Here is a 17,609-nt window from a genome sequence, read left to right on the forward strand (position 1 = left end):
GTGACAGGCAGCAACACGCTACTAGCAACACCCTTGCAAAACAGTAAACGGGTCCGTTAAAAAAACATACCGTACTTGTAAAAATCACGGTAAACCGTCCTCATCTTCCTCCTTAGAACTGAAGCCATCAAAGTCGTCTACCTCAGTGTCGGAAAGAAGTGTTAGAAAAATGACATAAATTAGCCGCATCACTGAATAAGCCGCAGGGTTAGGGTTAGGGAAAAAAGTAACGGCTTATAGTCCGGAATTTACGGTATGCTAATAAGAGACAAAAGAAACTAAATATGAATAAAATGATGACTCACAAGACGTGGTAAGCTTTCTCTCCTGGCTTTGATCTCTTTGATCTCCGGCAAAACGAACATAAAACGCGACAGAAACAAAATGAAAATCAGTCCAAACTGCTTTTTGCCGTTCCATGTATTCCGTTACTCCCCAAGCCTGCACAAAATGGAGTCATTTTATTCCTATTTAGTTTATTTTGTCTTTTATTAGCATAATTAGTATTGGAGTAATCCAAAAGTAATTGAAAGTAATCCAGTTAAAGTAACCCTACCCAACCCTGATTGGGACTTATGTGACCTTCCCTAGAAAGGAAGGGTTAAAAACCGGAATTTATTCAGAGAGATTCTCAATCCTGCAGAATGATTCGCAGCTCAACGGAGCGTGGCAGGATTCGTCCTATGTCTTAAAAAAGACTTGTTAGACGGTTTTTTGAATTTTATTTTGAAAGGAGCACTGGTACGATCGTTTGAATTCATAAAAAAAATGGATGGTAACTGTGGGTTAGGAGGCTGAGGGTTTGGGTTTAGGGTTAGCGTTGAAGGTTGGTGGTTAGGGTTTTCCGACTAGAAGTTTACAATAACCCACTCCTTTCTGTCACCTGTTGTCAGTCCGTCTGCAAACCTCAGTTTACACTAGGCAAGCCTTTTTCGACCCTGACTCCTACCTGGTTTTCACTCCCGTCTGTTCCCCGGCTTTGAGTTTTCAAAGTACATTTTGACCAAACCCAGGTTTCAAATTCAAGGCTTTGTCTTCAAATAGGAAGATAGTTTTTTTTAAAACCTCCAATTAGAATTTTAAACTAGCTTTTGTGTTTTTATACTCAAATAATGGAATTAAATGGACTTATCACCTCAGTCAATTTTAGTGATGACTTAACATTGTCAATGATGATTTCAGTGTCTGAAATAACGTCTGCCTGTGCATCTTTTACGTCGGGTGTAACCAGGGTTGGGTAGGGTTACTTTAACTTGATTACTTTCCATTACTTTTGGATGACTCCAATACCAAATGTGGTAATAAAAGACAAAATAAACTAAATATGAATAACATGACAAAATTTTGGGCAGGCTTGGGGAGTAAGGGAACACATGGAACGGCAAAAATGATGTTGGCAAGCTTTATTTTCTTTTATTAGCATATTTGGTATTGGAGTCATCCTAAAGTCATTGAAAGTAATCACGTTAAAGTAACCCTACCCAACCCTGGGCGTAACTTACAAAACGTCTCCGCCTGGGTGGCCAAAAACTTTTTCAAGAACAAAACCCCCAAACAAACCCCCCCAAAAAAACCCGACATATTTTTCTTTCAAATCAAACATTTGCTTTATTCCGAATTCGAAATCTTCGTTCGGTTTGGAAATTTCAGAATTTCGGTTTGTTATGCAATTTGCGTACTCGGCAGCCAATCAGAAGCCCGCATCGGATAACTTCGTACTTTCCAGAGCCTTATAAGGTCGTGCGTTTGCATATCATTTTCCAAAGTAGACGCGCAGAGAACACAAAAAAAAAGGAGAAGTGGTTAGGAATCAAGCCAAAACCTCAGCCCCAGAAGAAAGATTCAAAAGAAGCTCACAAAATTGATGACGCTACAAAACGTAAACGTACCTTAAAAGCATGGTGGAAAGAGGAGTTCACGTGGCTTGTAGCAAACATTGCGTGAATGAAGATGAGTCAATACAGGTACATAATGAAAACAGCGATGTCTTATACATGCAATGAAGGTAATAAGTAGATTTATAATAAACTTAATTTTGAAGTGTTGTTCTGTTATATATTTGGATTATCGATCCTTTATACTTTGCAACAATGTTTTTTTTTGTGATTCGTCATCTTATTGTCAAGTTGGAAAAAATGGGGCAGGCAACTTTTCAGAGTTGTCTGCTCTCGTGTCCGGTAAGTCCGCTAGCTTTTTGTCACGGGTTTCAGACACCAGTGTTGTAGTTTGCCCGCGTCCCTGCGTCCTAGACGCATCGTTTTTGCTGGGGACGCATTGCGTCAAATCAACGTGCGTCCCCGGGGCGCAACTTTTTTGACACCAAATTGTCATTATTATCCGATTCCTTTTCAAACTTTTCGTCAGGCAGATCCGCCATTGTTGTTTTGGTCTCGCGCCGATCTCAAACGAGATCTCGTTGCTTCGAGATGACGTCATTGTTTTGGCGGTTGTCAAGTGAAAGAGAAGTATGCCTCCGAAAAAACAGTCGGTATCAGGTGCAAATCAACACAAAATTGGTCATTTCTTCAGTGTCGGTAATAAATCGAAACATAATACAGAAAGTGGTAGCAACGGCAATAATTCCGGCACGAAAAAACGGCAGAGAAATTCTTCAGAAGACCGCGTAGGCAAGGAAAACACGTGTTTTGAAGCCAACGATTCGACAAAAGATAAACAAAAGAATACTCCTAGCAAGAAAAGGACTTTTCTGCCAAAATGGACTCAATTATATTCCTGGTGACGCTATGAGGAGGATGATAATGGAGGCTACTTGTTCTGTGATGCGTGCACCCAGCGTGACAAAAAAACTGGATCGCATTAATCATTTGGCAATACGAACTTTCAGAAAAGCACATTGGATCGGCACAACGACAATGAAAACCACAAATTAGCTATGGAAATTCCGTTGCTGCCATTGGACCTTGAGATGGCATTACAACTGTGGCGGGACAGCAAACCACCAAGAATATATGAACTGAAAAATCTGAAGTGATTAAAACTGCATGAATATATAGGCTAATTTTTCAGCAATATTATTATGTATAATGTACAATATTTTTGTGAACTGAAAAATCCGAAGTGATAACTGCTTTGTATTACCAATTAAGTGTGATGATTAAAACGGAATGAATATATAGATTTACGATTTCAACCTCGATAACACTAAATTTTAGGGACCCATAGATTTTTGGGACTCATCACTTTCCACAGGTAAAACGAACACTGAGACACTGATGTTTTATAATACATTTTTAAGGGAATTTGTCAAGAGAAGTTTCCCCCACTCTCTGTCTCTTTCACTTTCTATGTCTCTCTTTTTCTCTTCCTTTGTTGCTCTTTGTCTCTTTCTCTCTCTGTGTCTTTTTAACTTCTTTTGCTCTAACTGCCTTTTTTCCTTTTCTCTTTCTCTCTTCATACCCTTCGCGCTTTCTTTTCTCTTTTCTCTCCTTCTGTCTTTGTATTTCTCTTTGGAATTCTTTCTTCCTCTCCCTTTCTTTTCTCCCACTCTCACGACTTTTGATCTTTTGTTTCTCACGCTCTCTCCCTCTCCCCCTTTTTTTTTCTTTCTTTGTCCCGCCCTCTCTTCTTTTCCCACCCTCTTTTTCGTATTTGTTTATCCCTCTTTTTCTTTCTCTTTCATCGACTAGTCCGGCCCCCGACAGAATGTTTGTTCTATCGTGTGGCCCCCGAGTTCAAATGAGTTGGACACCCCCTGCTTTAAACTGAAACCGATTTAATCCAGGAAACACTAAACCCACGGATACATTTTTTTTCCCAAAAAAATGTCAACAAACTATTTGTCCGTTTCTTTAAATACAATTCAATGGAAAAGGACACAGAGTCTTTGTTTTTATAAGAAAAGTCCGTAGAAAAACTCCACATCAGAAGAAAATCTGTAACACATATTTTGGATAAGAATAAACAATATTATCATAATAATTTTGCAGGTATCGAAAACCTTCGAGAGTTCAGAATATCCACTCGTCCTTCGGATCCAACCCAAGATGGCGGCGCGCGCGAGTGCAGCGGCTTCAGGGTCTCCAGTTAATCTTTTTGTTTTCAGTGTTCTTTTATCTCTCCTCTTTTCCTTTTCCATTCTGTCCGAAGCCTCCCCCGAATTTCTCATTTCGGGGTCCGGGGGTCCTACAAGGTGGTATAGATATAGACGAAAATGATAACTAGCAAGTTGAGAATGGTCCCGACGATACCGAGCATGGCCAAGATGGTTTCTTCTTTGCTTTCCTTGTCTGGGCTTCCCCTTTCCTCGTCGCTGTAGACCGAGTTGACCATTTTCCCGGGAAGCATTTGTAGTTTGCCCTTCACGCCGTTCTGCAGGGGGAGGGGGGGAAACAGTCTTGTGAGAGTCATGAAGCATCGTAATACAAACAACGTGGTTTTGCAGAAAGAGGTTATGATTATTGGTCTTCATATTTGTGGGTGCTTTAAGCCAGTGTTTTCCAACCAGTGTGCCGGACAGACTGAGGAGATCATTTCTTCCTCATGCCATGAGGCTGTTTAACCCCACCCAGGGAGTAAAAGCCCACATTAAACCCCACACCCACATTTGCATATTACCCTAATTTTATTACAGTGTATTTTCCATGGGCAGCACGGCAGCGCAGTTCTGAGGTCGTGAGATCAAACCTTCCTGTGTGGAGTTTGCATGTTTTCCCCGTGCTTGCGTGGGTTTCCTTCCACATTCCAAAGACATGCATTTCAGGTTAATTGGCTAGTCCAAGTTGTTCCTAGGTGTGAATGAGCGAGCGAATTGTCTGTCCCTGTGTTCAGGTTGTCCCCTGCCCACTGCCCGAAGATAGCAGGGATGGGCTCCAGCACCCCCGTGACCCTACTGAGGATAAGCGGTGCAGATAATGGATAATGGAAATGATCCCATTTTCTTTCTTTTTTAAATTATTTTTTTAAGAGGATAATTTAGCCAAAAATAAATGCTTCTTTTTAAAAAATATTTAAGCAACAATACATTTAATATTGATAGTTTTAGAAAAGGTTTCTAAAATAAGCAAAATGATCCGCCATATTAGAATTGTAATTTCCATTTTGTTCCCAATCGAATGTATTAATCACCTATTTGATCATTTTAACTTTTCTTCTCATAAAACATTGGAATTAAAATTCAAATAAAAACAGAAATATAATAATCTTCTTATATAATAAAAAAACTCGAAATGATGAAAGGAAGTCTTTATTTATTATTTTGATTCAGAAAAAAACATTTTTTCCCCCGTGTTGTTTTGGAATAAAAGTATCTAAAAGCGTTTCAATAATCAATAAAGCCAAATTCTGTCACGAAACGGAACAGGACTGTCTTGAAACGGGTCGGGAAGCAGGAAGTAGGAACTCATTTGCGTAGACGAGGGGTGTCAAACTCATTTTACCTCGGGGGCCACACGATAGAACAAACATTCTGTCGGGGGCCGGACTAGTAGATTAAAGAGAAAGAAAAAGAGAGAAAGAAATAAGAGAAAGAGGGAGAGAAAAGGAGAGAGGGCGGGATAGAGAAAGAAAAAGAGAGAGGGAGAGAGCGTGAGAAACAAAAGATAAAAAGTCGTGAGAGAGGGGGAAAAGAAAGGGAGAGGAAGAAAGAAATCCAAAGAGAAATAGAAAGACAGAAGGAGAGAAAAGAGAAAAGAAAGCGGGGAGGGTAGGAAGAGAGAAAGAGAAAAGGAGGTTGGATCAAAAGAAGTTAAAAAGACACAGAGAGAGAAAGAGACAAAGAGCAACAGAGGAAGAGAAAACGACAGACACGGAGAGTGAAAGAGACAGAGAGTGGGAGAAAAGGGGTGGAAAAGAATGAGAGTGAGAGAGAAATACAAGTACAGTGTCTTAGTTCCAGGCACATTTCTTTGGCAACATCAAGTTGACATATTTCAACCTGCAGGTTGTTTTTCTCTTGCGCTTCTCCGAGTGTTGTCTCGCGGGCCGGATTCAATCCCTTAGCGGGCCTGATCTGGCCCGCGGGCCGCCTGTTTGACACCTGTGGCCTAGACGATCCGTCACTTTAATTGAGAAAGAAAAGTTGTCCGGCACACAAACGGACCGAAAACAAAACAAAGCATGCTCAAATGCAGGCCAAACTACAGACTAGGTAATTTAACGGGATTAAACAGAACCTGCAGGAATCTTTCAGAGCGTTACACCAAAGTGCAACAAAGTCCAACAAGCACAACAAGAATTAACAGGTATCAAACAGGCATGAACAGGTTTTCAACAAGGGTAAACAACTATCTGGCCAAGGGCAGTTCCAAAAGGCGGGTTTAAGTACCCATTGTAGTAATCAGGAAATGCAGGTCAGCCGGTGTCAAGGGGCGGGGCCAGCTGGGCGCCATGACAACCGTGCAGGATATGACAAATTAATTTTAAACTACATTGCATTGTTTTTATTATATTGTTCTCTAGTTCTGCCATACTTAACATATTGTGCAGAAGTCTGTGGCAATAATTACAAAATTTCACTCCAGCCCCTTTTTATCCTCCAAAAATGTGCAATTAAAATCATACACAGGGTAGGATATCGAGGCCATACTCATATTTTATTCCTGCAGTCCAAAATATTAAAATTAGATGATTTATTAAAAATTTTAACTGCACAACTGCTATTTAAGGTCAACAAAAACAGTGCCAGAAAACATCCAAAAATGATTCACTGGGAAAGAGGGAAATTATAATTTAAGGGTCTGTAGTAAATTCATAATCCCAAAGGTGAGAACCACCAGGAAAAGTATGTGTGTGTCTGTGTGTGGAGTCAAACTTTGGAACAATTGACAAGACCAGATCAAACAATGTCCAACTATTCACGTGTTCGAATTTAAATAAATAATAAACATTACTGGCGGAATACAGAGATGAAGAAAATTAGGGATAGTGCGTCTAGAACTAAGGTTAACTTTGTTGTTATTTTTGCTATTGTTATCTCATAACTGTTATTATTAATATTTTTACTATTGTTGTCATTGTCATTGGTGTGTTTACCGTAAATTCCGAACTATAGGGCGCACCTGATTATAAGCCGCACCCACCACATTTTAAGGGGAAAAACGATTTTGCACTTACACAAGCCGCACCTGTATATAAGCCGCAGGCGCCCACATTAAAAAATGTAACACAAACACAAAATGAACCCAAAACCCGACTTCAAGTCCCGCGATTGAAACTAAATGTCCTTCATAAAAGTCCACATTCCAAAAATCACAGCCGGCACAATAAACAGAAAATGATACCGGTACTTAAGGTTTGATGCGGACCTGCAGAGTCCGGGTCCCGTTGGAAGTAATCCAAGGAAAAAAGTGTATATTTACAAAGGTAAGGGTGGGAAAAATATATATCCACCGCGTCCACAAACAGGTCTGTCTGTTCTTCACCTTTACCGGTCCCCACTTCCCGTCACCCCCCGTTTGTTCCGCCCCTCCTTTTTCATTTGCCCGTGCAAAACATATCAGAATAAGTGTCTAAAATAAATACAAATAAATACATTACAAAAATGTACAGTTGCAAATACATATTATACATGGGTTACACATATTTACAAAGAAAGACGGTACACCGAGAGAGTTTTCAAAGCTTTAATTATAATAATATAACTTTCATCCCAAACCGTGACTGTGACAGGCAGCAACACGCTACTAGCAACACCCTTGCAAAACAGTAAACGGGTCCGTTAAAAAAACATACCGTACTTGTAAAAATCACGGTAAACCGTCCTCATCTTCCCCCTTAGAACTGAAACCATCAAAGTCGTCTTCCTCAGTGTCGGAAAGAAACTTTGTCATATAGACCTTTTGTACTCGAACTCGAGAAGTTTGGGAAAAAAGTAGCGGCTTATAGTCCGGAATTTACGGTAATAGGGAAGATGAAGGAGTAGGGAATATAAGCATCTGCTTCTTTCTACCCCTTTTCGAACATATTATGTCACATTATTTTGTTGTGGAGTTATTGTTTTTGTTGTGTTTTTATTTTAATTTCAATACCTGGACACAAACACGCTCCCCCCACCACGTCCGTAAACAGTAAATAAATCATTTGACTGTCATTTTGCTCGGCTGTGTGGCACATGTTTTATTCACAACAGCGAGAAATATTTTCCCATCAAAAATGAATTAGGTGGCAAGGTTTTCCTTTAATAGAATATTAGCCGGATGTTTTGTTCAAAGTATGTTAAAAAATAAAAGAAAATGAAGAGTTCAAATTGATAAAACGTTTTATTAATTTGTTGCCGGCATTATTTATTTAGAGTTTGCATATACGTGCTAAAAAAGGAAAACAAAGCGCTAGTTTTGCACTACAATTAGCCCAAAAAATAGGTAGAAAAAGCAGGAAACTTTAATTAATTTAAGTGTATTTTTTTCTATAACGCAAAAACGTATAAACTATTTTTTTCTAATAAAATTTAAAAAAAAATCTGAATTTAATCGAGCAAAGTTGTCCCCTGTGAGATATTTTTGAAGAATATTTGGAGGATTATTACGTTGATTTTAAATGGAAAAATCTTAAGTTGAAATTCTTAAAAAACTAAAAATATTTCTAAAGATATTTAAGAATGATTTTACTTGACAAAAAAAGGAAAAAAAAATTGTTAAGAGCCTGTTTTTAATCACTAAATGTGGTATTTAGTTTGGTAGTAAATTGGTAGTATATTTGTAGTATTTCTGTTGTAGTTTTCAAGTAGTTGCATTGTAGAATTTTTCTAGTATATCTGAAGTATTTTTGTAGTAGTTTTTCTGGTGTAATATTTGTGTAGTAGCATTTTTGTAGTATTTCAGTATAGTTATTTCTTTAAAGTGTTTCCATACTAGTACTTTTTTAGTATTTCTGTATTGCTTTTGTAGTATTAAAATGTTTCTGTAGAAGTGTTTTTATATAAGTGGTATGTTTGGTGTATTTCTGTCGAAGTATTTTTGAAGTAACTCCATAGTGGTATTATTTTAGTATTACTGTTGTAGTGTTTTGTATAATAGTCTTGTTGTAGTAGTATTTTTGTAGTATTTCTATGGTATTTTTTGTTCAAAATGAAAGCAAAATAATATTTTAAGTTAATCACTAAATTAGTTTAGTAGTAATTTGGTAGTATTTTTGTAGTATTTCTGTTGTAGTTTTCTAGTAGTTGCATTGTAGAATTGTTCTAGAATATCTGAAGTATTTTTGTAGTATTACTGTAGTAGTATGTTCGTAGTGTTTCTGATGTAATATTTGTGCAGTAGTATTTTTGTATTATAGTTTTACTGTAGTAGTATTTCTGTATTATTATTATTTCTTTAAAGTGTTTCCATACTAGTATTTTGTCAATATTTCTGCAGTGCTTTTGTAGTATTTCTATGGGTATTTTTTGCAAAATGAAAGCAAAATAATATGATGAGTCCCTGTTTTAATCACTAAATGTGGTATTTAGTTTTTTAGTAATTTGGTAATATTTTGGTAGTATTAGGATCTCGGTTGAAGTTTTGTAGTTGCATTGTAGAATTTTGTACTATAACTGTAGTATTTTTTGTAGTATCACTGTAGTAGTATTTTCGTAGTGTTTCTGATGTAATATTTGTGTAGTAGTATTTCTGTATAATAATTTTTTAAAGTTTTTAATCACTAAATGTGGTATTTAGTTTTTTAGTAATTTGGTAGTATTTTTGTAGTATCTCAGTTGAAGTTTTGTAGTTGCATTGTAGAATTTTTGTAGTATAACTGTAGTATTTTTGTAGTATCACTGTAGTAGTATTTTCGTAGTGTTTCTGATGTAATATTTGTGTAGTAGTATTTTTGTAGTATTTCTGTATAATAATTTTTTAAAGTTTTTAATCACTAAATGTGGTATTTAGTTTTTTAGTAATTTGGTAGTATCTCTGTTGAAGTTTTGTAGTTGCATTGTAGAATTTTTGTAGTATAACTGTAGTATTTTTGTAGTATCACTGTAGTAGTATTTCCGTAGTGTTTCTGATGTAATATTTGTGTAGTAGTGTTTTTGTAGTATTTCTGTATAATAATTGTTTAAAGTTTTTAATCACTAAATGTGGTATTTAGTTTTTTAATAATTTGGTAGTATTTTTGTAGTATCTCTGTTGAAGTTTTGTAGTTACATTGTAGAATGTATGTAGTATAACTGTAGTATTTTTGTAGTATCACTGTTGTAGTATTTTCATAGTGTTTCTGATGTAATATTTGTGTAGTAGTATTTTTGTAGTATTTCTGTATAATATTTTTTTAAAGTTTTTAATCACTAAATGTGGTATTTAGTTTTTTAGTAATTTGGTAGTATCTCTGTTGAAGTTTTGTAGTTGCATTGTAGAATTTTTGTAGTATAACTGTAGTATTTTTTGTAGTATCACTGTAGTAGTATTTTCGTAGTGTTTCTGATGTAATATTTGTGTAGTAGTGTTTTTGTAGTATTTCTGTATAATCATTGTTTAAAGTTTTTAATCACTAAATGTGGTATTTAGTTTTTTAATAATTTGGTAGTATTTTTGTAGTATTTCTGCTGTAGAACATTTGTTGTAGACAAACATAGGGATAATGGGAAAAAAGTTGGCACAATAAAAAACAAAACACTTTATTACTAATCCTTTAATTACTGGTGTATATATTCTCATTATACTTTGATCATTTCCCTTTGGCAGTCCGGGTAAAAAAGCCTGCCGGGTCGCATGTGAATCCCAGGGCCGTAGTTTGCGCACCTCTTGAATTACAGGTGAAAAAAAAACTCAGCTAAGCTCATTAGCATTAGCAAAGGACGATCATTTTCTCGCTCTAGCGACGGCGACTGGTTGGTTATTTGGGTGACGGCGATTGATTGGTTATGTGCCTTTGCTCTATCCTGATTGGTTATTTGACTTTGCGCTATCTGGAAGAAGCTTGTGTTATCTCTCGCTATTGATCGCTCCTGTCACTCAACATCTGATTGGATCACTTTCACGCCTGATTAATATCGCCCACTCTGTCGACATTAAGTTATTTTTTCTATTTTTTTCCTTCCGAGTTGTTATCCTCCCGAGACTGATGCTGACGGGCAAAACAAATACCGTAAATTCCGGACTATAAGCCGCTACTTTTCCCCCTAACCCTGCGGCTTATATAGTGATGCGGCCAATTTATGTCATTTTTCTAACGGCCGCCAGCGGCGCTCGAGTGTTGTTACCGTTAACTGCCCTGTCAAAGCTAAATTATTATTATTAAAGCTTTGAAAACTCTCTCGGTTTATCGTCTTTCTTTGTAAATATGTGTAACCCATGTAAAATATGTATTTGCGACTGTACATTTTTGTAATGTATTTATTTGTATTTATTTTAGACACTTATTCTGATATGTTTTGCACGGGTGAATGAAAAAGGAGGGGCGGAACAAACACGGGGTGACGGGTTTAAGGGGGGACCGCTAAAGGTGAGGGACAGACAAGGAAAGAAGAGGGGGTAAAAAGTTGGTTAAAGAAAAAAGAGTTGTGTTCGTCTGATAAATTTTTCCCACCCTTACCTTTGGAAATATACACTTTTTTCCTTGGATTACTTCCAACGGGACCCGGACTCTGCAGGTCTGCATCAAACCTTAAGTACCGGTATCATTTTCCGTTCATTGTGCCGGCTGTGATTTTTGGACCGTGGACTTTAATGAAGGACATTTAGTTCCAATCGCGGGACTTGAAGTCGGGTTTGGGTTAATACATACACATACATATATATATATATATATATATATATATATATATATATATATATATACAGACGCTCCCCTACTTCGAGTGCGTAAAACAGGAGATACAAACATTTTTTGGGGGATGTCGAAAAATACTTGCATTGCTTTAAGTTAGATTTTGAATCGTGTGCATCTTTTTCCGAGTACAGGACATTACTGTAGTGCTTCTTTCCGCCACTACCGGAGTGTGGCGCTGTGAGAGGTCACCCAGCATCCACCCTGTAGAAGAAATCCGGCTTTCTCTTCCTAGTTCGTGTGTAAACATTCTATACTGTACCTCCAGAACATTGACGTTTTTACTGTTAAATATCTCGTGCATCCATTCGATATGGTTGGTGTAAAGTGTAAAAGAAGAGGCGAGCCTTTAAATTTGAAAGGAAAGTGGAATAAGAAAGCTAGATGCGGTTGAGAAAATGGTCGGATCGCTTTTTATCGGCCACTTTTTACCACTCTTGAAGCGCATCTTCCAAAAGTAAGTTAAACTCAACTTTATTTATTTTTATAGAGCATATTATTTTATCAAACGTTTATCTTATACAAGCCTTAAACATACTTATATAAACCATAAACATACAAAATATATCACTGAAGCAACTTATGAACAAACGTCTGTATTATGTAATAGTCTAGATGTACTATTATATATATGTATATAATAAAATACTAGCACTCAGGGATCAGACCTGAGAGTACGCATTCGATTTAAAAGAAAAACTTCTGGCGTCCGTTGCCGAGGAGCCCGAGGGGCCCCACGTCAATGAAAGACCCCTCCGCCGTTACGTAAGAGACACTCCGACCCGGCCAGATCCCAGCGCCATCAATGATTTACACCCAAGCAACCGAGACTTTAAAAGACACAATAAGATGAGTAAGGATGAATAAAGTATTTATCTATCTATCTATCTATCTATCCATCTATCTATCTATCTATCTAGCTAGACATCTATCTATATATCTATCTATCTAGACATCTATCCAATCATGTCTATCTATCTATCTATCTATCTATCTATCTATCTATCTATCTATCTATCTATCTATCTATCTATCTATCTATCTATCTATCTATCTATCCATCTATCATCTATCTATCTAGACATTTATCTAGACATCTATCTAGACATCTATCTATCTAGACATGTATCCCTCTATCATCTACCTCTCTCTCTCTCTCTCTCTCTCTCTCTCTCTCTCTCTCTCTCTCTCTCTCTCTCTCTCTCTCTCTCTCTATGTATCTATCTAGACATCTATCTTGACATTTATCTAGACATCCCTCTATTCTCTCTCTCTCTCTCTCTCTCTCTCTCTCTCTCTCTCTCTATCCATCTATCTATCTATCTAGACATCTATCTATCTAGACATGTATCTATTTATCTAGACATCTATCCATCTATCATCTACCTCTCTCTCTCTCTCTCTCTCTATCTCTCTCTATCTATCTATCTAGACATCTATCCCTGTATTATCTCTCTCTCTCTCTCTCTCTATCTATCTATCTAGACATGTATCCCTCTATCATCTACCTCTCTCTCTCTCTCTCTCTCTCTCTCTCTCTCTCTCTCTCTCTCTCTCTATGTATCTATCTAGACATCTATCTTGACATTTATCTAGACATCCCTCTATTCTCTCTCTCTCTCTCTCTCTCTCTCTCTCTCTCTCTCTCTCTCTCTATCCATCTATCTATCTATCTAGACATCTATCTATCTAGACATGTATCTATTTATCTAGACATCTATCCATCTATCATCTACCTCTCTCTCTCTCTCTCTCTCTCTATCTCTCTCTATCTATCTATCTAGACATCTATCCCTGTATTATCTCTCTCTCTCTCTCTCTCTCTCTCTATCCATCTATCCCTCTATCATCTACCTCTCTCTCTTATCTCTCTCTCTCTATCTATCTAGACATCTATCTAGACATCTATCTAGACATCCCTCTATTATGTCTCTCTCTCTCTCTCTCTCTCTCTCTCTCTCTCTCTATCCATCTATCCCTCTATCATCTACCTCTCTCTCTTATCTCTCTCTCTCTATCTATCTAGACATCTATCTAGACATCTATCTAGACATCCCTCTATTATGTCTCTCTCTCTCTCTCTCTCTCTCTCTCTCTCTCTATCCATCTATCCATCTATCTATCTATCTAGACATCTATCTATCTAGACATGTATCTATTTATCTAGACATCTATCCATCTATCATCTACCTCTCTCTCTCTCTCTCTCTCTCTCTCTCTCTATCTATCTATCTAGACATCTATCCCTGTATCATCTCTCTCTCTCTCTCTCTCTCTCTCTCTCTCTCTCTCTCTCTCTCTATCCATCTATCCCTCTATCATCTACCTCTCTCTCTTATCTCTCTCTCTCTATCTATCTAGACATCTATCTAGACATCTATCTAGACATCCCTCTATTATCTCTCTCTCTCTCTCTCTCTCTCTCTCTCTCTCTCTCTCTATCTATCTATCTATCTATCTAAGAATCGAGAAAGCAGCAACACGTGCTCGTTGCAAATCCGGAATTGGAAAACTTCGACCGAAATAGAAATCGAATGCCTCCGTTGTAGCGCTTTATTGAGACTTAATGACACTTTACACTTTAGCATCCGTAGACTGAGATACTAGTATTAAATATTTTTGTTGTTGTAGATTAATGAATTTTAAAAAATCAGTAGGTTAGGCGTTTTTAAGGGGAGAGAAGTGGTAGTACAGTATATCGCAGGGTTGTGCAAACTACGGCCAGTCAGGCTTTTTATCCGTCCCCCCCAAACAAAAACGACAATACAAAATAGTACATAAAGAAGTACTAAGAAAAACAATGTAATGCCAGCCAACTTTGTCTCTATTGTCCCTTTGTGTGTCTACAAAGGAAATACTACTCCAGAAATACCACAAAAAAACTATAAAATGATGACCTAACTTTATATTATATTCTGTGCTTGAAATTGAGGACTTATCATTTTGCTTTCATTCTTAAAAGAAAAACAATACTGTAAAAATACTGCAACAGAAATACTATGATACAAAAAATATGAAATATTGAAACACAAATAGTAGAAAAATACAACTACAGTAATATTATAAAAAATATGAAAGAAATATAACTAAATCTCTGCAGAAACACTAATAAAATACTAGAAATAGTTAAAAAATACTTCTACGGAAATACTACAAAAATACCACTACAGTATTACTATGATACATAAACACAACAAGAGAAATATTAAAACAGTAACATCTAAAAAATACTAATACAGAAGTATTACAACAGCAATACTGGAAAAATATTACTCGAGCAATACTAAAAATCGACTACGGTAATACTTAAAAAATAATACTACAAGAATACTACAGAACCATGACAGATATACAACAAAAATCTACTATTGAAATACTACAAAGAATGCAAGAGAAATACTACAGAAATACTAAATAATAGTACTATGGAAATACTACAAAACTATAACTACTAAAATACTACAGAAATACTAAACAATAGTACTAAGGAAATACTACAAAAATACTACAAAACTCTAACGACAGAAATACTACAGAAATACTAAACAATAGTACCCAGGATATACTACACTAATACTATAAAACTATAACTAAAGAAATAACATAAAACACTACAGATATACAACAAAAGTTCTACTATTGAAATACTACAAAAAATACAAGAGAAATACTACAGTAATACTAAATACAGTAATAGTACTATGGAAATAATACAAAACTATAACTACAAAAATACTGCACAAATACTAAACAATAGTATGATGGAAAAAATACAAAATTACTACAAAACTATAACGACAGAAATACTAAACAATAGTACCCTGGATATAGTACAAAAATACTTTAAAACTATAACTAAAGAAATAACACAAAACAATACAGATAAACAACAAAACGTTTACAATGGAAATACTACAAAATAATACATGAATACTACACAAATTCTAAAATAAATACTACTGCAGAAATACAAAAAGAGGATACAACAAAAAATAAGACTACATGAATACTACAGAACAACAACAAAAGCTGACTGAATACTAAAAAAATACAACTACAGTAATACTACAAAACTATAACTACAGAAATATTAAACAATAGTACTATGGAAACACTACAGAATACTACAAACTATAACAACAAAAATACTACAGATATACTAAACATTAGTACCTTGGAAATACTAGAAAAATACGATAAAACTATAACTAAAGAAATAACACAAAACAATACAGATATACAACAAAACATTTACTATAGAAATACTACAAAACAATACATGAATACTACAGAAATGCTAAAATAAATACTATGGCAAAAATACAAAAAAGTATTACAACAGAAATACTGGAAAAATACTCCTCCAGCAATACTAAAAATCTACTATGGTAATACTTAAAAAATAATACTACAGGAATACTACAGAACCATGACAGATATACAACAAAAAAAGCTACTATCTATCGAAATACAAAAAAAAAAACAAGAGAAACGCTACCAAAATACTCAATAATAGTACTATGGAAATACTACAAAACTATAACTACAAAAATACTACAAAAATACTAAACAATAGTACCATGGCAACACTACAAAAATACTACAAAATTCTAACAACAGAAATACTACAGAAATACTAAACAACAGTACCTTGGAAATACTACACAAATACTATAAAACTATAACTAAAAAAATAACACAAAACAATACAGATATACAACAGAAATTCTACTATTGAAATACTACAAAAAATACAAGAGAAATACTACAGTAATACTAAATAATAGTAAAATGGAAATACTACAAAACTATAACTACAAAAATACTACAGAAATGCTAAACAATCGTACCATGGAAACACTACAAAAATACTACAAAACTATAACGACAGAATTACTAAACAATAGTACCTTGGAAATACTACAAAAATACTGTAAAACTAGAACTCAAGAAAGAACACAAAACAATACAGATATACAACAAAACTATGGAAATACTACATTATTACATTACATATCACAATAATACTACAGAAATGCTAAAAAAAAGTACTATGGCAGAAATACGAAAAAGTAAATATGACTACAGAAAAACAACAAAAAGCTGACTGAAGTAATACTAAAAAATACTAAAAAAATACAACTACAGTAATACTACAAAACCAAATATCAAAAACAACGCTAAAAACTTATTATATTATATATTGTTTTGCTTTAACTGGGAGCGTTTCAATACCGATACCCATCTTTTGAAAAACAAATATTAAAAAAGGAATATAACAATATAATAGATAATTGATAGGTCTCCCTGAGGGGCCCCTTGACCACATTTTCCACCCCAATGGGGCCCCCAACTCCAAATAGTTGCCCTGTTCTAAGACGGGAAGCGGCACCGTTGGCAGGTACCCTACCTTGCCGAGAATCAGGAACACCACGGAGAGCAACTCCAGTCAAAACCAAGCGCTCCCATCCTTCCGTCAGGGGCCAAAACGGGGTTCAGGGGTCTCCTCGCGGGGGTTCCTTCCCTCTCCCCGTCCGTCAACCGACTGGAACTCTCCTCCGCTGCTGTTCCGTCTTTGTCGAGTCGGAGGAACGTGGGCGGGCGGAGGAGACGGTTCCGTTTTTTTTCAGCTTTTTCTCTTTTTTTTTTTCCGTCTGTAAACAAAAACAAAGCGAGAGGGGGGATTAATAATCCGGGCGACCCCACCCTAATCCCAGGCAGCCGCCACTTTTTCTTCCGCAAATTTCGATTGAAATGGAACTTTTTGGGGAGCGCCTTTCAAGCGGGAGGCATCCCCCGTTCTCCCCTCCTCGTATTAATGTAGAGTGGTTGCCTGGCAACGCACTGGGGGGGGGCGGGGTCTCGAACACAAAAAGCCATGCGTGCAGGACCGGGCGACGTGAAGC

The 17,609-nt window shown here is 36.2% G+C and overlaps 1 protein-coding gene and 1 long non-coding RNA gene across 2 annotated transcripts in view; both read right to left on the reverse strand.

Moving 5' to 3' along the window:
• The window catches only part of LOC148352200 (uncharacterized), a 100,980-nt gene extending 95,515 nt beyond the window's left edge, over positions 1 to 5,465 (reverse strand). Inside the window, exon 1 of the long non-coding RNA XR_015852936.1 lies at positions 5,397 to 5,465. This is a non-coding gene — a long non-coding RNA (uncharacterized LOC148352200). The remainder of the gene's footprint in view (positions 1 to 5,396) is intronic.
• On the reverse strand, positions 3,717 to 4,368 carry tunar (TCL1 upstream neural differentiation-associated RNA). Its single transcript, XM_088354912.1, has one exon. The coding sequence runs from the start codon at positions 4,366 to 4,368 to the stop codon at positions 4,144 to 4,146; it is 225 nt and encodes a 74-aa protein (XP_088211038.1). The 3' UTR covers positions 3,717 to 4,143.
• Positions 5,466 to 17,609: the final 12,144 nt, after the last annotated feature.

This window comes from Urocampus carinirostris, chromosome 15 (genome assembly GCF_059441175.1).
Source record: "Urocampus carinirostris isolate Australia breed hairy pipefish chromosome 15, RoL_Ucar_1.0, whole genome shotgun sequence".
NCBI classification, from domain to species: Eukaryota; Metazoa; Chordata; class Actinopteri; order Syngnathiformes; family Syngnathidae; genus Urocampus; species Urocampus carinirostris.

Bases quoted from the DNA above. Each gene is read 5' to 3' on its own strand.
- tunar (XM_088354912.1), bottom strand. From the start codon at position 4,368: ATGACTCTCACAAGACTGTTTCCCCCCCTCCCCCTGCAGAACGGCGTG.